This window comes from Cottoperca gobio, chromosome 3 (assembly GCF_900634415.1).
Source record: "Cottoperca gobio chromosome 3, fCotGob3.1, whole genome shotgun sequence".
NCBI classification, from domain to species: Eukaryota; Metazoa; Chordata; class Actinopteri; order Perciformes; family Bovichtidae; genus Cottoperca; species Cottoperca gobio.
In genome coordinates, this window is record NC_041357.1 from 11,141,395 (window position 1) to 11,166,341 (window position 24,947).

General features: G+C 37.9%; 1 protein-coding gene across 2 annotated transcripts in view; it reads right to left on the reverse strand.

Annotated features, from left to right (window-relative positions):
- The window catches only part of tspan4a (tetraspanin 4a), a 115,926-nt gene that overhangs the window by 31,054 nt on the left and 59,925 nt on the right, over positions 1-24,947 (reverse strand). For both annotated transcript variants that reach the window (XM_029428712.1, XM_029428711.1), the window contains 2 exons: positions 14,014-14,205; positions 3,572-3,646 (listed from right to left, as the gene is read on the reverse strand). In XM_029428712.1, the coding sequence (XP_029284572.1) occupies positions 3,572-3,646; positions 14,014-14,205 (267 nt within the window). The remainder of the gene's footprint in view (positions 1-3,571; positions 3,647-14,013; positions 14,206-24,947) is intronic.

Sequence of the window (24,947 nt, forward strand, 5' to 3'; positions counted from 1 at the left end):
CACTAATTAAAAATCTAATGATACATTTTCCAAACCTTAAACTAAATGTAGCTGTTGGTCTGTTGCTGTGCTGGTTATGTTTGTCTGGCAGAGGGATTTTCCCTTGAGGTGATAATAAAGCCCAGCGGACAAGGTTGTAAACCCACACGGATGTGGTAAACACCCATACATCACATTTCAATATCACGCCTCTGAGTCGGACTCATTTTTATTCACTCTGACATCTTGATACACAGTGGCTCCACTGAAGATCGACTCCTAGAACCAACAAAGTGAAACAAGCGGTGACCGTGTCAGGTGTGTAAGATCTGTAAGTTGTTTGAAATGGCTTTCAGCTGCGTCAGAGCTCTTTGTCACGTCTAAAGCAGGTTTAAAAAACTTGACCACTGAGCGTGACCATCCCTGAACCCTGGGATTGAGTTGATCTACCGTCACCTACTTGCTGCACTATGTTTATGTTGTGACCTCTGGAAGGCATTTTGCACACTGGAGGTATGGCGTCCGTCGCCTTGTACTCCAACTGCAGGGCTGCTTTCAGGGTGTTACCATGGAGACGGAGGAGGAAAAAAGCAACATCGCCTGATTATCAGAGATAAACTAGAGCTCTAAAAAACACAGGACACTGTAGACTATGAAAAACTATGCAACACCAACAAGTGGAATTACATTTTATTTTTTCACCTAGTATGCCATAATCAAATTAAAATGTCAAACATAATATCTAACCATTTATTTATATACATTATTTATAAGAAACTCCTCAACACGCTCTTTAAACTGTTTCAACTACTTGAATTGCAGAGCTAAGACAACACTGACCTGCTGTGGAGTGGGCAATAACACAAAACCGCAAGTCTTGCCATGCCACAATCAGCGATAATGATACTGAACATTTAAATTATTAAAAGCATCTAATGTACTTTCATGCAGGAGGGAGTAAAGTCAATGCATCATTAATAGGATACAAGGACTACATTTGGAATTATATAAAATATTTGTGAAATGTTAAGAATTTCTTTTCACTATTCTCAGTTAATATGTCTGTCTGTCTGTCTGTCTGTCTGTCTGTCTGTCTGTCTATCTGTCTGTCTGTCTGTCTGTCTGTCTGTCTGTCTGTCTGTCTATCTATCTATTGTATGAGTTTTATAAAATACAGATAATAAACTGTAACCTCAGAATTATTATTTTGTCGAACACCATATCTTGTAAGGAGCCATGCACATAATTGAGACAAAATATTTGGGTTATTATAGTTATAAGTTTGGTTAATGTACAAAAGTCCTTTCTTTGCAACAATAAAGTGACCCATGATGTTACATATAGATATTATACTTAGTTAAATTCTCCAGCAGTAATCACATTCATCTACAAATATAACAAGTCCTTTGCTGTTTCAAAACATAACAATGGCAGTACTGGTAACGGCTACACATTCTTTACTGTGAGTGATTTCTCTCTGTGCTCAAGCTCTGCAGAACATCTACACCATTACTAACTTTTTAGTGCGTTCTGCCGCTTATAACCTCCTGGGTAGACAAAACTGAATTATTCAGAGGTTGAATAATAGGGTGCACTGAACATCGGGGAACACAGATGCTAAGAGAGAGGTGAGGCGTGACAAAAAGACAACATTCATTAAAAGCTAAACAGAGCCATGCTGATTGGCTGAAAGCCCAGTAGAACGTGCCATAAATAGTCTTGCGTTGCATGCCAAAAACAAACAGAAATGGAAATGCAACACATTAAGCAAGTATATAATCACACCAGAATTAGAATAACAAAGCGAAACAAGCCAGTACAAAGAAAACTGGTCGAAGGTCTGTGGTTGCAAATATAATCAGACAGAAAGTGGGGAAAATATTAAAGTAGGTTGTTATTTACCAAAATGTACAAAGCCATGAAAGTCAGGGTTGGCCTTGGCCTAAGTCTTCAGGGATATCGTTCTATGTCCTGACACATGAATAACATAACACAAGGTTTGAAATGGCCAATGATTTATGATGGGGCTCTACATTTTTTGAATCCACTATCATAGTAAGGGTGTCCAATATTTGATGTACAGTATACTAAATTACAGCACCTGCAGAATTTATCACTTCATAATTACAGGATACTCGGGTCCTGTATTGGGATGAAACAAAGTTTAAAATCAAGCCAGCGAAATTGTCAGTTCTCATAAAGTAGAAACATGCCGTTAGTGCTGAAATGTTGATTCATTGATTCATTGATAGAAAAAAAATGATTGGGGAAGATTTTGATAGTCGATGAACAGTTTTCAGTTTTACTGCAAAAATGCCCAAATGTTCTCCAGCTTCTCAAATTTAAGGATTTGCTGATTTGCTTTAAACAATGTATATTATTTACAAAATATATGTTTTGTTTTGGTTGAACAAAACAAGTGATTTATGGACCATCACCTTGTGCTCTAGTAAATTATTACGAGCATTCTGACATTTTATTGTCCAAACAATTCAGCAGCTTAATCTAGAATAAAAACAATCATTACGGCCATAAATGCTTTACCAAATTTTAAATGGTATTTTAATTGCTAATTGATAAAAATCAACCATGAAATTATACAAAAGTATTCATTTGTTAACTGCTGCTATTGTTGTTACTGCAGACCATGTTGCCTCTAATTGAACTAATTTGATTAAAATGCAACAATACATGCTTTGGATAAATTCAGACTTGTTTGTTTGAGAATTAAATTGTATTTTTAATTGATTATGGGAAGCGATCCTCTGGTAACAGCAGCTCTGTACAAGATAACATTTACATAATCTTCAAGGGCCTTGACACAGTATTTTTAAAAGAGTCATTCGTAGCATCAACCCAGAAATCTTTTGGGGATTTATTTCCCTTTAGTTCCCAACAAATTTCATAAGTGTCCAAGTAATACCCAATGTGAAGATGATTCTGTGTTTGATAGTTTATGGACAAACCCATTGTTACTGCTTACACATGAGCCTTTAGGGTTTAATATTTGCAATGTAACAATATGTTATTAACATTTCACAACAAATCCGAAATCCAGCCCTCAAACCCTTAATTAAAGTTAAGATGGATGGAGTTTACCATGCCCTTCTCAATACATTATTAAAACCTTAGCTGAAAGTGTGAAGAGATTACAAATTCACATTAGCAGAGGGATAGCTCTGCTTCGCGTCTCTTGCCTGACTTGTTTATTTACAGGGGAAATCATGCAAAATGGATTAGCTTAGTTAAATTGAGATGTATTGACATGGAATGTAAAGTGTGGACAGAGTGTATTTCTTCAGATCGTAGCCCAGAGATAGATTTGTGAAAATCTGTGTGCCTGAACCATTTCAGAAGAAAACAAAACTGTGGCAGTTTTTATTAAACCATCGTGTATGCAGTGTCAGCTGACATGCTCTTTTCCAAACCAACAAACACTGCTTGAATGAACATGATCATTTTGCATGCCAGCTTATCTGAAGCATCAGCAACCTGCATGACATGAAGGGCTTTGCCACAGACACTTATTATCTTGTTCAGGTAGAGCAAAATCACAGAAGATAACTTGCTGAGAGCAGTTTAGATTTCTTACCTCATCTTGGTAGACAAAGAAAAGCATGATGGACAGAATCTCTAGGAAGAAGATGAGCAGGAGGAGGATGAAGAACTGTTGACACACAAAGGGAAGAGAAAGTGGTTATTTAATACACAATTTATCAGTGAGGAGTACACGGCAACAAGGGAGATAATGAGCATCTGTCTGTGAAGAATAAATGAAGTATAAATTGAAAAGAGGAAATGCAGCAGACACCAGAGTGTGTGTGTGTGTGTGTGTGTGTGTGTGTGTGTGTGTGTGTGTGTGTGTGTGTGTGTGTGTGTGTGTGTGTGTGTGTGTGTGTGAGGGGAATAAAAGGAAAAGTTAATAAAAGAAGGAATGAAATGGCCATAGAGTGTCAAGGTGAAGGAGTTGGTGAAGTAAGGACAATTGAAGAGCTGTAGATCGTTCAGCCTCAATATTTCTAACTGGCAGGTCAAGAGAACAGAGAGAGAGAGGAGGAGGTGGGACCATCGTAGTAAACAGGACAGGCTGGGAGAGGTGATGTATAGTTTTCCTCTATCCACCTTTTGAATTTGTTAAAGGAGCCACATTTTATTCCTCATCAGTCCCTCACCAACCCCTCCTCTCTGGGATGAGCTGCTTGATGGGTGATACATCTTCTTCCTATGGGCCTATGCGAGTGCTTAAAACCGTTACGAGCTCGATCATCAACCTCTCTGCTGTAGGGGACCCACACATGGGAGTGACTGTCTGAACCAGGGAGGGGTGAAATCATTTGAGAAACAATGGTATTATGTTCCAGAGAGTCATAAGACATGGACATGGAACTAAATTATCAACTGATGTGTCTGTAGACAAATACATCTACACACATTGACGCTGCGCACATATCTCTTATGTGTTAACAATACATTATACTGTCATATGTGGCTGGTTTTGGCATTCGCTGTCATGAGACCATTATAAATGTGTCATGAATAAATTATGTGACCTCAAATACAGCGAAAGCATTTGGACTTTTCATTAAGATGTCTTTGAACGTTATAAGGCCAGTTTGACCACAGGGAGCTCCATTGAAAGTACAGCTGCTAGTTGCATTGCAGGGGCATGTAACTCACATTCAGCGCTATTGGCTACAGTAAAGCCTGATCAATATCCTGCTTAGCTTCCAGTTTTTAGAGGAAACGCATAGTTAAATATGCAGGTTCAAATAGCAGTCTGCTAGCCGCTTCTTGGAAGTGAGCAACCAGTGAAGATAGCCGAACACCGGGACCAAACAAGTCCTCCGAGACCGATGGAGGCCAGTTTGACAAGGAATACATTACCAAGGTGTTTTTCTTGCCGGGTTTGGCTCCTTGCATCCAGTAGCTGAGTCAGCTATTAGGACCTGTACGGCTAACTGAGCAAACGGCACTAACAGTTTGCAGCAGTCGTCGTTACTTAAGCAACAAGTAAAGCTACCTGTTCACCACGCCGTAAATCACCTCGGTATTGTATTCCCTGTGGTCAAACGGGCCTTAAAACATTTAATGACTTCTTAATGAAATGTCCAAATGCTTTCACTGCAGTTGAGGTCACAGAAATTAATCATAAGACAGATATACATTTATTGGACACTTTATGACAAGTCTAAATGTTTCCACTATAGTTGAGGTCAAGGAAAATATTCACGACACAATTATATTGGTCTCATGACATAAAGCTGCTTTCTTTAAGTTTGATTATTAGGCCTGCTATGACATGTTTATGTTGTCTTGATTAATGTCAAGTTGTCATGACAAAGACATCCCAAACAATGTAAACTATGCATTAAAAGTGTCATAATTTACCAAATGACGCATAATGACAGTGTCCTGTCAGACTTATACACACCCCTTCAAATAATGTTACCAAATATTGATGGTGCAACAAATAGTTGGCATTGATAGAGTTTCTCACTGAATCTAGAAATGTGTGCATCATTGCTGTATGTTCAAATTTGAGTTGAGTTATGACTCCTGACATTAGCATTTAGCTCAAAGCGAATAAGTACAGCCTCAGAGCTGCATGATCGCAGACTCTTAGTCTTGTTTGTTTGAGGTTGAAGCACAGAAAGCATGAGACAATCTCAGAGGTCTCAAAATAGATTTTAAAAGCAGAGATGTTATTGTTCGAAAAACATCATGGCTACACGTCCTCGGTGTATTCCAGCTTGACAGGATGTGAGCGTTGATAGTTCACAAGACAGGCATCGAGCAGGGCTGTCAGTTGCCCCAGAAGGTCTTTTTTGGCAGCACCTGCATGAATGAATCACTAAGCATTGCGGCACTGGAAGGTGTGAGACTGACTATGTAACAGCATATAGCCCCGCAGTGTGTTTGACTCGCTTGCACTCTTTTCAAGAGGTGCTCTCAAATAACTACCTGCAATCAATTCTTATTGTTCTGTCATGCTTTATTGTCTGAATGTTATGCTCGGTGTTGTTTGAAATTCCTGGTAACTCCAAATTTGGGGGGATTTTTAGGGGTTTATGTAAACTGAAAGAATATGCTACACTGTGGATTTAAGAACAAAATGTTGGGCTGTTGAAATACAAGCCAGTCGATAATGTCAAAATACAATTCAGTCAAGTTAGGAGGTACTACAATTTTTCGTGACTCTGAATATTTGACATTTTGAAGGTTCTATCCCAGATAGTCATATCATGTGCAAATGACATTATGCACCACAGCTCTGCAACCCAAAGAGAGAGAGGCCAACGGAGATACAGAGGCAGATTTACAAAGAAATGGCAAAAGTTTGAATTTTTGTGATATTTCTTGAGCTGCTATTGATCCTTGAAGGAAAACATTTTGGTCTTCAGTGTTAATGGAGTGAAGGGTCACTGCAACTACTCTGCTCTACAATTCTTGACTAGAAACGTAATCTAAATTTCTTGCTGTTTCATGAGGCCACGCACGGGCACACGTGTTTGTCTGACTTAGGGTTGGCCTAATGGATTTTTGGCCACTAAGGCAGCACAAGTCTAAAACAAGCAAATGATTACTAACAAATGCTAATCATTTACAAATCCAGTACAGTAGAAAATCAAGCTGAACTGTCATTGTATTGTCAACTCATTTTTCAATTCTGACACCCATTGATGGTTGCTGATTTAGGGGGGATTATTTAGCAATGGTTCTATGGTTGGTCTCCACCAAATCCTGATTGATTGGCAATCTATGAGCACAGTGTTTGGGAGTCTTAAACGTTAAAACTTTCACCTTAACAGTCACTTGTTTTGATAGAAGAGAGAAAACAAAGAAATGAACATTAAAGCTCCAGAAAAAAGTTTCTATTCCTCGCTTTCTCTCATTTTTACCATTCCACTCCCTGTCTCTCAAAGGCTGTTTGCTCTATTGCACTTTTAGGTGTTTGTTCGAGACCATGAAATCACTCCAGAGAGCAAAGGGACATCGTTAAGAATGAGAAAATGATGCTCTCCAGCACTTGGAAAACAAACGGACCCATCCCCTGTGGCTCTATGAATATTCCCCCATTAATCTGCTCTTAATAAGAAATTGAACACCTCTTCTTTAGACCACAGGCAATAGGCAGACTCAATGGGATCATTTGACAGCGAAAGACTGCATTTTGCTTTTATAATATACTCCAAGAAAGCTATTAAATTATTGAATTATTGAATTAGCTTGACGAATTTCTAACTGCTGCATTGAATGGGTTACTATTATCAAGTGGGTTGCAGAAATGAACTGTAAATGATTAAAAAAAACATTTGTGAACTGTCTAGAAAGGCTGATAATAAAAGCAATAACTGTGTGCCAAATAAGTAAAGTGCAGAGGAATCCTTCTGAAGCTGTTGCTTTTTGTTGATAAAAACATAATTCATTTTAAAGGATAGATGTCATTTTTTCTGTCATGTTAATAATAATTTAAAAAAGCATCTTAACAGTTGGTTAAAAATAATTCTATTTTCATTGAGACGTAAAATAAAAAATTATTTGTTCCAAATTACTTTCAAAAAGGCTGTTGCCAAACAAGCCTGCAACGACACTCTTGTGAGTGAGTGACAGACGCTGCAGGCAGTGAAAAAACATTTACATCTGCTTTAATTCTGAATAAAGATGGATACAGTACATTTCAGCTAAAATCTAAAAAGGGTGGGCTTGTTTTGTGCTGGTGTGTGCTCTGTGTCCCACTGTGATATATTATTATAAACAAAGACTTGGATCCCATTACAAAAGGACCAAAACAGGCTCAATATGTCTTTTCTGAATTGTCATCATTCAAGCTGAAATATATTATGTTTGCAGCAGTGGCTTCCAGCAGCGTAACTATAGGAAAGATTTATAATGTATCAGAGTAAAAGGAAACAACATAGTGTTATGAACAGGTTTTCTATGGAGCTAAAAGCTTTATAGCTTTCTAAACTGTTGTCAAACAACACTCTTTTCAAACGTATCGCTATGCACTATCATTGGTGGAAGAAGTACTCATGTCCTTTACTTAAGTAAAAGTACCGATAGAGTGCTGTAGGAATGAGTCCTAAAACCCAGAAATGAGATTGCATGTTAGCACTTCCGGTTCTCTCGTCTCAAAGTCTATGGGTGAATGGGTTTTTGGTTGGAAGCCTGAAATAAGGTGTTGATTAACACAATCCTAAGAGGTTTTAACGTTCTGTCCTCAACATAAAATACGTCATTAAATACCCAACTTGTGAATTCTGAAGCTTTTACATAAAAAAAAAAGTGAAATGAGACTACTAAACGTCATCACGCCAAATGGTAGACCACCTTTAGCTTAGTGGTGGTGACGCGAGTTATGCGACCGTGCTGGAATTCGTTTATAGCCCAACTTTAGCTTTTTACTTTTGCTGATTGAATTTACACCTCAAAAATCATTTCTGAACATTATCTTTCTCAACAAAACATGCGAGTATCATAAATGATTGTTTGCCAAAGAGCTTATTTTTTGCTATATTCCGAAATCCAATAGAGAAATCTCACTGGCTTTTGTCAAGGGAGCCAGTGGGATGCAAACCTCAGGGGTTGGCCTACCAACAGGTCACCCCTGCAGCACTCTATACTACAATATAAAAATACTCCATTACAAGTAAATCTGAAGGGTCATGAGATTAAAAAGAGAACGCAAAGTTCTGTAACACAAATGTATATTCCTTTTTGAATGAATATACTTTTTCTACTTTTCTTTAATCTTTTCTGTATTTTTTTTAAATATTGGATAATTGTACGTCTTTGGGACTCAAACTGTTATTTAAATGAAACTATCTGAAAAGTATAAAGGAGAAATCAGTATTTGGTAAAAGTGCTAACAATTCATAGACATCTGAAATGTCACAAGGGGCCCCAATCAGACATTGCTTTTATATAAAAGGTCACAAGCTGAAAGGGCTGGGAACCACTGATATAATCTTTAACAGTAAACTGTATTTTATACGTTTTTATTCTTTAATTGTAAAGCTTAACCGAAAAAGTAATCACTAGCAGTCAAATATAGGGATGTAAAAAGTACAAAATTACCTCCAGAGTTGTACTTAAAGGCCCTGTCACACATATCCGTATGACAGAAACGTATGCCGGCGCATACGAAATATCGGCAATAGGTTGATATAAATTAAGAGTAAGTTGTGATCGTTTGAAGGACGCAAGACGATACGCCGAACACGCCAGACATACGGCCCTGTCCCACAGCTCCGTATGGCAGAAATGTCTGCCAGCGTATATGAAAAGTAGCTCAAAATTTCAAATACGTCCTACTTTACTACAGCGGTGTTGTAGCTGACGAATACATAACGAATGAATAACAAATTATTATACGTATGTCAAACGATCACTTACTTATTTAAAACGTTTCAGAGCGTCTGGCCAACGGAGCTGGAAAAGTGCCATCTGGTTCACGTCATGCTGATGCTGGAGAACGGCTAACATGCTGAACGCTAGCTGTACTGTAGAAACACGTTTAATAAGTTACTCCATCGTCAGGCATCATCTTAACATAGGGTAGGAATAGGTTATCCACTCGTTATCAATACATTGGCTGTAGGGTTCACCATCAGCTGACGTAGCCTATATCTAACGTACCTCTAACGTAGTCACGTAGGTATTCACGTAGGTATTCACGTATTCTGTATTTACGTAACGTCTGCATATCTTATGAAGCACACGTCATGAAAATGAAACAAATTAAAGTTTTAAGGGATGCTATGTGCTGGAATAACTTCCTGAACTAACATATGTGTGTATACAGTATATGTGTATCTGTGCATGTATGTACCTTCTCATTCAATGGGAATGAGGTGTGTCCAAACTTCTGACTGGTACTGTATGTGTGTATGTGTATATATATATGTATGTATAAATATGCATACATGCATACATGCATACATACATACATACATACATACATACATACATACATACATACATACATACATACATACATACATACATACATACATACATACATACATACATACACACATACATATACATTAGTCTTTTCCGGAGGGTTCTTGTCAGTAATGTGAGACTGTAAGACTGTAAGTCACTGCTCCTGGACAAGAAATATTCCAGCGACGTAGATTTTGTATAAGTAAGTGATGCTCTATCAATAGGTTAGACATGCGTATCTGTATATGTTCACTTTTCTGATCTGATCCGATGAAAGGTTGGACGTATTTGGACTCTGACAAATTTTCATATACGCCAGCATACGCTTCTGCCATACAGATATGTGTGACAGGGCCTTTAGTACAGTACTTGTGCAAATGTACTTTCCACCACTGTGCACTTTGTAATCCTACTATATTAACCATCACATACTATTCTCTGTATCTTGTAAGGAGGCTGCTTTCATCCCTGAAATCCTCACCCTGATCATGTAGTAAGAACAATTCCTTTTTTAGCCTCAAGAATTGTATTTCTCAGCACCAGATAACACTGAGAATGAGAAACCAGGAAAGCTGTTCGTTTTATTTCTTCTTGCTCCAGCTCTCACTGTGCAAGCCTATGGGATACAGATAGCACTGACACATGTAATGGTGTATATTATCATGTCAGTCTATCACAAGCGATAAAACTCAGTAAAGTGGTCCTTTAAGACTTCCCATTTCCCATTGTGTTGGGACGCTGTCCTGCAGGTTTCTGTTTCCATTACGGTTTTTGTACCATGAGAGTTAATGAGCCACAGCTGGTCTATATCTAACTGACTCATTTGAAGGGGAACAAAAACCTGCAGGACACCGACTCACAAGGACCAGAATAGAGCTCCTCAGGGTTAAACTTTTCTTGAAGTATTTCCATGTTTGCAGTTTTATTGCAGTAGGATCGTTCATCGCATAGAAAACACTGTTGCAATTAGTCACTAGAGAGTTGGAATTTATGTTGTGCTATTTACTCCACATTTAAGTAGACTTTAATGTATCTGAAGAACAGAAGCTTTTATTGGCCACTGAAGACTGAATGCACATTGCACGCATTATGAAAATGTATATACTCCAGACACTCCCCGTGCATGCGTGTAGCTGTTATTTATGTTATGACTTGTTCGGCCAGCAGTGCTGATATCCCTGTTAAGCAGAGATTGATGTCTCGGCAAGGCCTCGGGACGAGAACTATAATCAAAGTCCAGGCACAAGGATTGATTCCTTCGTGTTCATTCATGCTGTGATTTCAACGCAGTGTAAAAGCTACAGAGGCTCTTTGTGTGTTGACTGGTGGAGCAGTAATGTTGGACCCACATACAGCCCATCAGCATTTTAGAAATCAATACCTTTTGGGATCTTTTCTGCCTTGAGTGTATGGGGAAGCCCTTTCATGTGAAAGGTCTAATCATTTTACAGGCTCTATATCCCATGTAATAGGTGCTCAGCGCAAACAATCTGCTTCTATTTCCAGCACAGGGCTCTCACCTCAGACTAATTTGTGGACAAATTAGGTCACAGACCCACCGCACCTCCTCTGTACCCTTTGACTTTCAGTAGTATTGACTGTCCAAACTCATTGGAATGAAACATGACTTTAGACACCCATAACCCTGGTGAAAATGTAATTTCTGGGGAAATTCAGTGTCTTCAAATGGCTCTTATTTTCTACTATAAAAGGACAGGGTATGTTTAAAATGATGACGGGTGTATTGTGCTCAAATTATGAAAAGTCAGCTTTGTATCTCCGGCAACAAAAACAGACAACTTTCATCAGATTCTGATTCCTCTAAACTGTGATTGCTGCACAGAAATGTGAGACATATCAGACTTTTCTCTTTTAAGTTGTTTCACTTTTTAATCAAAGAACTAGATATGTTGTGGTGCAGTTTCTCGTCTGTTGTGTTGATGATTAAAAGTTTCATGTCTATGAAGGGGACTTTTCCTTCCAGAACATCCTTTTGCAATTATATTGTTGTAGCTTTGAAAAAAGAAAATACTTTTTCATAACTCATAGTATTCTGGGCCTAAAGGCTCCCTCTTTGAGTGATACGTTTCCACACTAATATTGCAACCCATATACCTGTGTCCTAAGTCTGTTGCAATAGTAGATCAAGACTGACGCTTACACAAGAAACAAGCTATGTTTGTATGAAGTTTTACATTCATATAAAAGTGAAAATGTCTTTTGAAGTTTTTCAGAGCATTTGTAAAAGCACATTTTCATAACTATAGAGCACTAACTTTGATGTTTGGTGCTACAAATGACAAGACTCACAAAAAGCAATACAAATGTTGCCAGCACAGAGTGCAACAGTAATTCCTCAAGTATCTCACAGCGACATTGCAATACTTGGTGTCCCTGATCAACATGCTAATTAGCCCTAACATTTGAAGGGAAAAAGTATTTTCTAATCTCCATGAAGAACGGGTTGCTCTGTCACTCATTAAAGCAGACTTATAATTCGCCCGGTCTCATTATATTGACACAGCACAGGAATCGGTTTGGTCACTGTAGGGAAAATGTCATGGATCATGCTAATGATCGACACTAAGTCTCATTCCCACAGAGCTCATAATTGCTCACTCCAGCTGTGCCATTTCTCTATTGATGCATTCTATTTTTTCCCTACACAGAATTATTCTTTTTGATAAATGCTGCAGTGTCGGTGCTTAATTACATGAGATTGTTGGTTTATCGAAATACTTATTAATCTTGTAACTGGGTTCACCCTTCATCCGGGATGCATGGTTTGAAAGTGGTGCACAATGCATATCTTTTCCCATTGCAAATTCATGTTAGTCAAGTGACACTGCTGCTGTAAACTATACCCTGTCAAAATTCATCATGGCACATTTAGAAATTAATAAGTAATAATAATTAGTCATTATTACCTACTTTTTTGCTGATTGCTTGACTGCTATTGCATTAGTTATATATTTTTAAATTTTTAAATTTTTTTATATTATAAATCATTGTCATGACTATACAGCATCTACTCTTTTTATGATTCCACTTAAAGCACTGAATAAAAGGCCTTCTTTATATCTACTCAAAAACAAATTGTGAAATATTTTCATTATATAAGATAAACATTGTTTTGGCAACATATTGGTTGAAAAACGATCATAGTCGTGATGTATTGCACTGATCTTTCCTGTGATTCAACAGGACGTCACATACAGCTGTGCTCCAATTTGTTGCACTTTGAAAGGTCAGTGGCAACCAAGGTCAAAGTTGAAATAATTTACTTTGTGGCAATTTCGAGAAGTGCCCCACGCCAAGGATAGCGGTTCCGCCTAGTTGGATGTTCTCCCCACAGGAAAACAATGGCACAGCAAGCGCTCCAGTGTCGGGTCATCCTCTAGATAAACGACTTGGAATCACATCAAGTCATTTTCACAGTTGGCAGCTAGCTCTGTAGCTGTTGAGTGTACACTGCCAGCTGGTGGATAGTGGTCAGAAGTCTGAATGTCCCAGTTAAACCAATGCACATATCATATCATTGTTTTAAGCTTAAAAGTTTTGAACCTTCAGGGTTTGCGGCTGTGAAGCAAATTGTCCTTTCCGTCTATGAAGCTAAAATGCAGAGCTGTCACCAGTATTGTTGCAAGTTGTCAGATATAAACACCTTTACATTTTCACCATCTACAGTGTACAGTATAGCAGCACATCTAACAACCAAAAATACATTGTAGAAACTGCACCACCATGCTGTACTCAAGGTGCTTCCTCCTTAGATTTTGTGTTGCATTTTTAGTTTTCTGTTAATCAAAAACAAACTTCAAATGTAAAATAAAATACTTTTTGTGTAAAATATATTTTCGTCAGTGAAGCCCACCCAGACAGCAGCTGTTCACAGGTTGAACAACCAGCATGTCATATCAATCAGTGATCGTGAGAAACAAAAAACATGTGCTGTACGAGAATGTCAAAGCTTATTACTTTATGAAAAGTCAGATGTTATTCGTCATGCAAACAACAACAAAATGTAATATGTCGATGTCACATCGTCAGCGATGGCATCAAAAACCATCCTGGCAAATAACTTACCGTCAGCAGCAGAGGACGGCTCTCTTTGACAGCGCCCACACAGCCCAAGCAGCCTATCACCATGATTATGGTCCCCACTGCGATAAGCAGGTTGGCTGCCGACAGGGAGGGAAGGGAAGATGATAGAGTGGCAAAGTTTCCCTGGGTCACTGAGAGCCAAACTCCCACTCCCAGTATGCCACATCCTCCCAACTGCAGAGGAAACACAAAGAGGCATAAAGGTGTCAGTGCGCCAACAACACAATCAAACTCATCCTAAACAGAAACGCATATTTCAGCCATGATGTGTTGCCAGGGTCCAAGAAATCTGCCCTTAGGCCTTCAGAATCAACAGTGCGAGCGCCTTTCGCTTAAAGTGAACGGAAACAAAACTGTGGCGTTAACCAATCAGATTTCGAGTTGGAGACACCGGGGCCAGCTAGAAGGCGTACGATAACGTCAGCACGTGCACGTCTTTTGATTGGATACGCACTATTGAGAGGCAGAGCTATGCAGAGCTAGCAAACTTGAACGAGCGTTTCTGTCTAAATGTATAGTTTCTAGAGCCATGGCATCATAATGATGGTATTAAGAGGGGGAATAATTCAGGTAGGACTGTGTAGGACATCACTGAAGGCCTAGGTGTGAAATGCACGGCCCGCCACTGATGTTTTATTAGTTAGCTGTAGAGGTGCTGGTTGGCAGAGCTAGCTGTTTCCCCCTGGTTCCAGTCTTTATGCTAAACTATGCTAAGCTAAATTACGGCTGCGTAGCTACATATTTACTCTACAGCCTTCAGAAGGTGATATACATCTTACCATCGAACACCCAGCAGGTGTCCCTTTATCGTTTCTTTTACACCTAGTTTAGCTCGGTTCACATGTTCCTGACCGAAGAAAAGATTCTAAGAAATGAACTTTCACACTCAAGAAATTCTGAATTATTTCATATTCACACAGACATATTACAAGTGAAGCAAGAAACGTCATGTGGACTGGCAGGTCACTCATTAATTAGACGGTTTAGGTGACCTTCATTATGCATCATCGCTTAATGGACCCACGTGGTAAAATCATATACTGGTGCAGTATTTCCTGTAGCACATTGTTGCACATTATGTATTTATGTGGCTGCTCTGGTTTATGAGCTTTATTAGTCCAGACTGCAACTGGACCTAATATATATTGAATAATGATGAGTGGGTAGAAAACAGTGTGTCTTGTACTGTACTATTATAGGAGGGATAGTTACTGTGTGGTCGTTACTTTCTCCCTTGCTTTTTAATGAGGAGCTTCTCTCATCTTTCTGATGTATAAGGGAAAATCTCTGCTCATGTGCTGACACGTTGGCATGTTCACCAAATGAACTTGAATAATTACAGTGTATATAGTGTTATATAGGTTGCTCAAACAGATCGCTTTGAACATTGCTTTCTTTAGAAGTCACACAATAAGCACATTAATTAATATTTCCTCATTATGTTAATAGTTTACAGAATTTGGTCAGCATTACATGTCCTTTAATACTTATTTGGTGTTGCAAATTTGTTTGCATATAAATGCAATTCTCTAGGAGAGAGTGTTGGCACACTATCCACTACACTATTTTCAGATGTGAGAAGAAACTAATGGAAAGGGACACATGCATTCTTGCACAACATTTGGCAGCAGTGGCACCACTGAGCACAGTGTTAACAGGGATGTGAAGGAAGTGTTAAGGCTTTATCAGTTTGATAATACTTAAGCTTTTAAATTCATGTAAAATCACATATCTACTAGTGGTTGGTCTGCTTTGCTTTCACACCACAAACAAAAGAAATCACCGGTTTCAACCACAATACTAACAGATGTCTGATGGCAATTAAAATGATCGACTCTAAACTATTATTTTTACCATGAAAAAAAAGGTTCTCTAGTTTGTATACAAACTCCATTATTATACCTCACAAGTGTTACGTTTTGGCCGTTGATTTGGTTCAGGTTTGGGTAAATACTTATAATTCAGTTTTAGTTTTCTTATTTTTTATTTAAAGTTTGACAGTTTGATGTTAAAAAGTGTAAAGTAAACATGGGGTAAAATCTGCCCCTAAACTGGGATCACGGTGGTTACATTCATCTTAAACTGTTGGCCCATGCAACCCATTTTCGTATAAATTACATTCACGAAGGTTGGGGAAATATCGTAGTTTTGGTTAAATGTTGATGGTTGCTTTTTTTTTATGTTTGAAGTCACTGCGGACCCAGACCATTGTCTTTGCCTCCATCAGAGGCCAGGTGTTTAAAGTATGAGACCAGAGACGGTTAGTGTTTGAAGAATATTGTTGCTTTGTGAGGACTCTTTGGAATCCAACGCCAGTGTGGATCTGTTTTCTTCTTTAACTTATTTCCCTAAGAACCACAACATGTTTGCTTTCAGAGGCACATAATGATAGTGAGGGAGATAAACATATTTATGAAAGGATTTTGAGATGCATCTATAGGAAACCTCCATCTTTCACACACTCACTACAGCCACAGAGCTCCCAAAGGCAATAACATTTACATGGCTAAATACAGTTATTGTTTTTCCCTCCAACTTTTCTTTCTATTTCCAGCCTTAACACAAGATCCTATTTAATGAGCTCTTGAGCTAGAAGTAGGGCAAGGCGGAAATAAAAATGTTCACTGAGGCAGGTTTCTGTTCACTATCTATCACAGCTGGAAGATTTCAGCAGCTTGGGCGTAATAAGGGTCCATTGTGAGCGACAGTGACCCTATGACCCTTCATTGCACAGTGTATTCTGTAATGAAGATTGGCCGTCTTGAGAAGGGTGAAGGATCAACAAAAGGGAACGCTGGGAATTGATGGTGGTGAAGATGTTGAGGTTCGATTCTTAAGCTCATGGAAGTGGAGGATATAAAATGTAAAGACTCTTGTTTAATGCCAAAAGGCAAGGGGGAAATATCTTTTATAGACTGATCTGACATTAGAGGAATCTTCTCAGCAACTTAAAATCTGTCCATTCTTCATTTGTTTTATGGTTCATGAAACTCATTGTATTTCCTTTTTGTTCATGGTAGATGGTAATTAAGTGTTGCATTTATTAGCTATTACAAATCCAGAATTTGCCTCAAGGTTCTTTAGCATCTGTACAGCATACGACACCCTCTGTCATTGGTCCTTTCCAAAAAAGGTTTTTCATTGCAGCACTCTTATTTAGGTGAATCGGTTTCTATTTCTCTCTGTGCATAATTGACCTTGTGCTGCCGCAGCCTTTACATTACTATGACTCATTCAATTCAGACTTGTGCCGTGTTGGAAGTTTTACAGAAATGTTACTACTGTATGTCTACTTGCCAAGATTGTAATGATGTAATATCACATTTATCTGCATGGCGGCTAATGACTACATATTGTAGAAATTAAACTGCGCTAATTATTATTAAAAGACGTTGTTCTTTTTTCAATTAATAAATGAATCCGTCAGAGAAAATAACGATCAAAGAAGTCATCTTAAAATTGCATACTTTTTCTGACTAAAATTCCAAAATAGGAAGATATTTAATTTAAAGTGATATAATAGAGATAAAAACAACAAATCATCACCTTAAACAGCTGAAACCAGCAATGTTTGACCATTTTCACTTGATGAATGACTTAATTTCCTTTTTTTTCAATAAACAAATCAATAATTTGATGAATCGTTTCAACACTAGTATTGAATTGAAAGTATTGAATATTATAATGTAACATTTAATCATCACAGTTTTCAAAATGTGGTCTTGTTTTGATGGCTAGTTTTGAAGTTTCTCAAAGATCTTTATAGTCACACAGGTTTGCAGTGTTGTAAATTGAAACAGCCATCTGCACTGCCTCCTCCTCTCACAGCAGGTTTGTGTATTTGAAGCAGAGCCTCTGATTCTGGCTGCTGATTAAGGCCCAGTCAGAGAACGTACATTAAAGGCAGTTTAGTTTATATTTATTGAGAAAAATGTATCAGAAGCATCACAAAAGTAGGCACAGTGGAGCAGAATTACCAACAATGATATCATTTTGATATAGTGATGAAAGAAAGTCTACCGATAAAATATACATGTGCAGTAGTTACACTTGACTCCTGGACTCGCTATGTATAATACAGGTGGATGTTTTAATGAATACATTCACAGTAAGTTACTATGCTCTGATCTCATTGCAATTATGAGCGCTCCATCTTGAACATAGGGCAGGAATGCATATTAATATAATTCCATTAGTATAATTTAAGGTCATAATCTGAATTCTTATTCATATATGAATAAAGTGGGAAGCTTCCAGAGCCAAGGATTGGTAGAAAAGAGGTTTTCATGGGTACCACAGCATGCAATGTCAGTTTGAATTCCCGTGCTTCATGTATTATTTCTTTTGTCAGACTTTGATGTGTGAATCATGTACTCAGTTTTTTCAGTTGTATCAGTGTGAATGCTGGTCCTTGGCTCTGCTCTCATGGTTATAGCCTGGTTATGAGGTTTAAAGGAAGTTGAATTTTACTGTGTTATACTTTAGATCTGTACTAGCTTTACAATACATTCAATATATGAAAGTGCTGGTCTTCTGGCCCCAATCAGAGTATACCCATACTTATATTTACATAGCAGCAGAATATATGCAATGCTGAATAAATATGTATCTGACACATTGCTGTAGCCTACTGAATTTGGCACATTATTCTGGATTAGCTACTTAATCTAAATACTGCTGGTTTTAGTTCAAAAGTATTCAGTTGAGAAGCTTAAATTACTTGAACATAGAAGAATGAGACAATCCTAATGAAACATGGTGTTAAATTGGTGCGTAACTTTTCAAAATCCGTTCCTTGTCTTAAGCTTTTTATTTTTATTTTTTTTAATGGTGGCCTTTTATATGGGAGGGCTGGTGTGAGCCTCCAACAGGTCAACCATACATTTTACCAAAACAGTGTTGAGAACCAAAACAATGATTTAATGTTGGCTAAAATCTATGAAGAGCTGGGTTGTGTGATTTTCAGTGGGTTCAGCACAATCCTTTCAATTTACACTGATTTTCATTTGACTTGATATAAATAAAACCTCCACCACCAGTACGTATCACATGGGAAAAGCAAAGCAGTTTATAATTCCTGCAAAAAACAAAAGGCTCTCAAAAAGAAAGGTGCTGATTGTTTAAAATCGACCCATATAAGCATTTTGTGAGCTGCCTCCCTTATTAAAGTCAGGTTAAGGTTAAGTTTAGGCAACTGCTTGGTATGATTTAGGAAAGATTAAAGTCACCATTGAGAACAGTGAGGTCATGTGCTGGGGGTTGTTTTATTTTTTGCAACCTAAGCATAGTTATATTATATAATCTTTTGTCTGATAACACTTTCTTTTAGCCTTAACATGTTTGAAACTTAAAATAAATGAGCCATGAGTATCCCACCAGATTATTATTCCTGTAAGTGTGTATAGGACTTTAGAGCAGAATTTAGACCTTTCATGTTGAAAAACAAAAAAATGCAGAAAACATATTTGAGCAGTGTAGTGTAGTGTAGTGTAGTGTAGTGTAGTGTAGTGTAGTGTAGTGCACTTTTTTGGAGAGTTAAGGGAACTTGGATTCACAACCTTAGTGTTTCCAAAATCCTGGCTATGGCCCTGATGACCAAAACAGGTTAGTTGGGTTGAGTTTATCATCTACTATAAGAGTTATCTCAGCCCAATCACACATAGTTTAAAATAAATGAGTCTCTCTGCAAATAGATCCCATCGTGACGTCATATTTAAGGGGGGTGGTGATACATGACTCTTTTCTATGTCTGCTGCAGCAGGAAGAGCCTATAGGCCTTCACATGTTAAGTAATGAAAAAATAATATAGATATTTATCAGGGACAACATTGTGGAGGTGAGAAATCACAGTTACATTTTATAACAGGGAGGCTCTGTGCAACCGATTTACACCAGTAATGTGGATGGTCTTAAGATGCATGCACGACTCTGCTCATTGATGCTATCTGGCTTTTTTTTTCAGCCTTTAATACAATCCAGCCACATTTGTTAGCTGAAAAGCTATGAACTCATCTCAAGTGAAATATAAATCTGCCAATTTTCTTACTAACAGGTTGCAATGTTTGAGAGTGAACATCTCTAAAGATACTCTTTTTATCCACCAGCTCTCCGGAGGGCAGTTCACTCTCCCCTTGAATATATACTCCATGTTTTATGTACAAATGACTGTTGTCAGCAGGAAAACGGATTTATTATAAAGTTTTCTGATCCTACAGTCATTCTTGGACTTCTGTTGGAGGCAGAGGATGGACAGAGTCTATATTTGACAGGATTAGTTTTAATAATCGCCACCAGCCTTCACACATATAGTACCATGATCAATAAAGCTGGTTTCCTGACTGTAACCTGACTGTTCAATAAAAACGATTGGAAATATTTCTGAAGGTACTTTTCAAGGCTAGATTGATAAAGCTAGGCTCAGTTTTATGAAATCTTTGAAAGAATTTTGCTCAGCTTGGCAAATGGCCTGCGTGATTGTCATGGTCTCCCCCAAAGAGGACTTTACAAAAGATATATAATCTTGACTTGGATAATATCTCCACACAATAAAAAATAATAATGTAACAGCTTCAGCACTTTATTTGTAGCATTTTAACTGTAGTACAAAACTGTGTCAGATCTAATTAAAGATTAATACCTCTATGTATTGCCTTGTTAATATTGCTCCTTTTCATTTATATACTATTGTTTTTTATGAAGTTCAATCAGGAAGACTACCTTTATGCTTCATTTATTCTCTCCCTCACTCCTCCAGCTGCTTCTAATCAGCTCATTATAGGCTTCCACTCTTTTAGTTAACCAACTAGATTTTGCCACAATCTCCAACAGTCAATCATGTCGCTGCTGTAAAACTTTATATCTGCTCTCCTCTGTGCTGCCGTCAGCTTTCTTTTCAGGCGATATCGCTGCAGCCCTCCTCCACCCCGTTCACCTCCAGTCATCATATTCAGTGTATCAGAAGTCCACCTCCACCTCATAACACGATGGGGTCAAATCGCCAAAGACTATTCACATTTCACATCTTGTGCATATAAGTGTTCACACATAAACCAGTCTCTCCTGATTGAAATGCTGTTATGATTCTCTGTAGTGCTTTTACTACATGCGACATGGAGCACTGTCTGGTAACATACTTTGAGCTCTATGAACTTTCCAACCTCTAAACAGAAGAATAAGATAAGTTCATAAACCCAAATTGTGCATATTTCTGCTAAATTGGTGTTTTTGTCAGTGAGCCATAGTATAAACAGGAAACATTAGGCTGTTTGCTGCCTTCATATTTGGAAAATAAAGATGATAAACTTCCTGCCCCTTGTTGCTAAGGAGAGCGGAAATACCAAACCTCCCTCGAGTACCTTCGTCTCTGCTTCTTCAGAGCTAAAGTGCAGAGAGACGCTTCTACACAAACTCAAAACCTTGCAGCTGGAAGCACATTAGATACATGTCACCAGCAGCATACACTGCTAATTAGCACTGCAAATTAAATTAGGACAAATTTACATCTTTAAGCCAATGTGGCTGAACATATGTTACCAAAACAAAATAGCTTATTGAAAACATTGCATATTTTGTCAGAGAGCATAACTTGCTTACTAAATATGTGGGAGCTTGTTAACACCAATCAAGTTTCACACCAGCAGCCCATTTGCAAAGACATATTCATTCATTCTAACAAATGCAAAACTACTCCCCATCCACTTTTCATTTGAATTCATTTACAGCTACTGTTATGCCCATTTATCCCAACATCTGTTTATTTTGAGTTTTTTGACAACATGCTCAGAAGTGAGGAAAAAATAACAAAAACACTGTTTGTTGCAGGTATGCTGCAGCATGTGAGAAACACGGTCTCGCATGACTGAGCCCAAAATCAGTCAATGGTGGAGCAGTGAAATGCATTTTATGTCTCATTGATCTGGATTGTCGCAGTAGGTAAATTATGTTCTCATCCTTGATGTGAAAGGCATAAACGGCTGTTTTAAATTCATTGAATGAGATGAATTTACATAGAAATGATTAACCAGTTTTACTCTTATTGAACATTCAAAACATCAAGGAGGAGGTTGAAGTTCCGTTTGTAAATCTCAGACACAACCTTATTTACATAAACGTCTTACAATTCAACCATAATCTTGTCACTCTACAAACATTTTGAAATGCAAAAGTCTTTAAGTACAACCAACAATAGATCTGTGAACGTTTGTGCTATGAGAAGGCAGACAGAATGTCTGATCGAGTATAACGACTCAAACTCATCAAATAAAGCACAAAGTGAAACAATTTATCTACAAATATTCTGGCAATATGTAAATATGAGTCACATTTATGGTATAATAAATGTATTCACTCCTTTTTATATAGAGGTAATTTTAGGAACACTCAAATCTCATCCCACAAATCTCTCATTTGATCTTCTTTGACATGAAAATTGCTTTGTCAAAATTCTGCAATTCATGGCAGCAGAGATTAGAGCCCACAGAAAATAAACAGTAACAGCTCCAGTAGGAGGTTTGTGTCACTGTGACAATCTTCCTCCCACTATCAGGTCTCTGCGATTGCTCACCTGACCACTAGTTTAGTTTTCCCAACAGAACACGCGTTAATCACAGCTATGCAGCAATACACTGATGATCAGTGTAACTGTCACACCGTCGCATAGAACTGCTCCAGAACTTCACCTACTCTGTTCATCTGCATGTGGGTGCTAAATTCTGTTGCCAGTAACTCTAATCTCTGGCATTATGTGAAGGAGTTTGTTGGCAGGTCACATCTACAGTTTATCCATCATAAGATAAATGCACACATTTTCAGAGCCACGCGTTTTGGATTCAAATCATATCTATTAATTTAAAGGTTCGATGTGTCATTTCGAGCCACCTGCTCCACAGAAACGGGGGGAAGTATTCCACCTCTACCACTGGGTTCATAGAATCTAAACTCATCGATCATCAGTTATTAAAAAGCCAAGTATAGTATGTCATCCTGTTTGTGTTTTTAGTCGTAGTAGTTTGTCCTATTTATTGTATTCTAAGTTTTAGAGTATTCAAATGAATATATTGTGTATTGTATTTTATAGCTATATAACTCTTCTAGTGCTGATATATTTACTGTGTATTTTTTACTCCTGTGTCAGTCTGTCTGTAAGTCAGTTCATTAGAGCAGACTGCTGAAACTCTGAGAGTCTAAATAACACTGCTAATAATCTTCACGTGGAGCTTAGATCTGTGTTTACTGTGGCACTGGTGGCTGTACGGCCTGTGTAACGTTAAGTTTTGATCATTTGTAGGTTGACTTAGGTCCGGGCGGCACAGACGAGGTAACGCAATATAGTACTACAAGCCCTGAGTCTGCACGAGTCAGACAGCTGTTCTTCTTCTCCCTCTGGTTTGAGGGCAGACTGAAGCTACAGTGACTCACTATCGCCTCCTAGACTGGACGGAGTGGCGCTAGTCAGTTAGCATGCTAATTTTAGTAGATATTTTTGCAACACAACACATAGGCGTCTTTGACATAACGTCAACACTGTTACCTCTTCACATTCTTTTGATAATGTTAATTTCTTTTAATGTTTTAAGTTAAAATTCTAACATCTTAAACATTGAACCTTTAAGGGTGGTTACTGCCGCTGGCACTGTTAATGGCAGGAATCCTGAGTGCTGTACCGTCACTGTGGGTTTACTTGATGTGGGTCTGTGCCCAATACGTGAATATCCCTCTGACAGTATGCTAGTTTCACTAATCCATTTCCGCCCCAGAATGCCTCGACCAACTAACAAATCTCTTTTCCCTCGTCTTTTATTTGCAGAGTTGGTGCGATAAAATGTAATAAAAGCCAGGAGGATAGAGTGTGAAACAATCAAACAGCCTCTGCAGTAATATTATACTGATACAATAAAGTCCCAGTTAAGTGGGTTTAAAACAAATGTTGATGTAATAAGATGATAGAAGAGTTCAGTACAGTCGCTATAAATTAAGTATTGAATGACAAACCTCATGAATTACAAGCATGTAGAAAAACGAAGCAATAAAAAGGTTAAAATAAAATATTTCATAATCTATTAGAGTTACAGTGAAGACTGTACAAATCCATTCCATTTGTTTTTCAGAGGGACACTGTGAAATTATGTTTTCCAGTCCCTGCTGGTTTTATGATGTGCGTTTTTCAAGGTTAACAGGGTAATTCCCTGTTGTGCATGTAATGGAATTTGAGTAAAGATAACAAAGGAGCTTATGGGACCAAAAGTCCCACAAAGTGCAGAACAAGAACAAAAGCCTGTTCATTTTTTATTAGCAAAATTAAAAAGCATTAAGTTTGTTTGGTTTTTCTACGCTTGAATAATTTATGAAACAAGTAATCTAGAATACATATTTGCCCACAATTCTTTTTTCATAACTGTCAAACCACTGTGTGATCTTTATTTTCCTTTCTTGAAGTCCTCATTTTTCAAAGGGTAAACAAACTTCAGTGCCTCACTAAATAGGTTGTCTTAGCTTTTTGTTGCTTCCATCTAACTAAATATACAGTTTTTTTGAAAGCATCTTGATTAGACCCTCCATAAAGAACCAATTTTTCAAAGTTTAGGCAGTTTTGGTCATATAAACTGTATAATCTTTGCATTTCTGTTTTTGTTGATGCTTTTCTAACTGGTTCAGTTTAAGAGTTTAGCAACATTTGAAACGAGGGCTTTGGTCGTATAATCTATTTTTGTGATGAAGGATCCTTACTGAGGGAAATGACCTGGTCATATTCTGTAAATGCTAAGGAATGGTGCTTCAATGACTCCTTTCTTATCATCTTTGGTATAGGGCAGGGGTCTGCAACCTGCGGCTCAGGGGCCACATTTAACCCCTTTAACCCCTCTGTAGCTTTGACAAAAAAACAAAAACATAGAACAAAATATTTATCTTTCTGTATT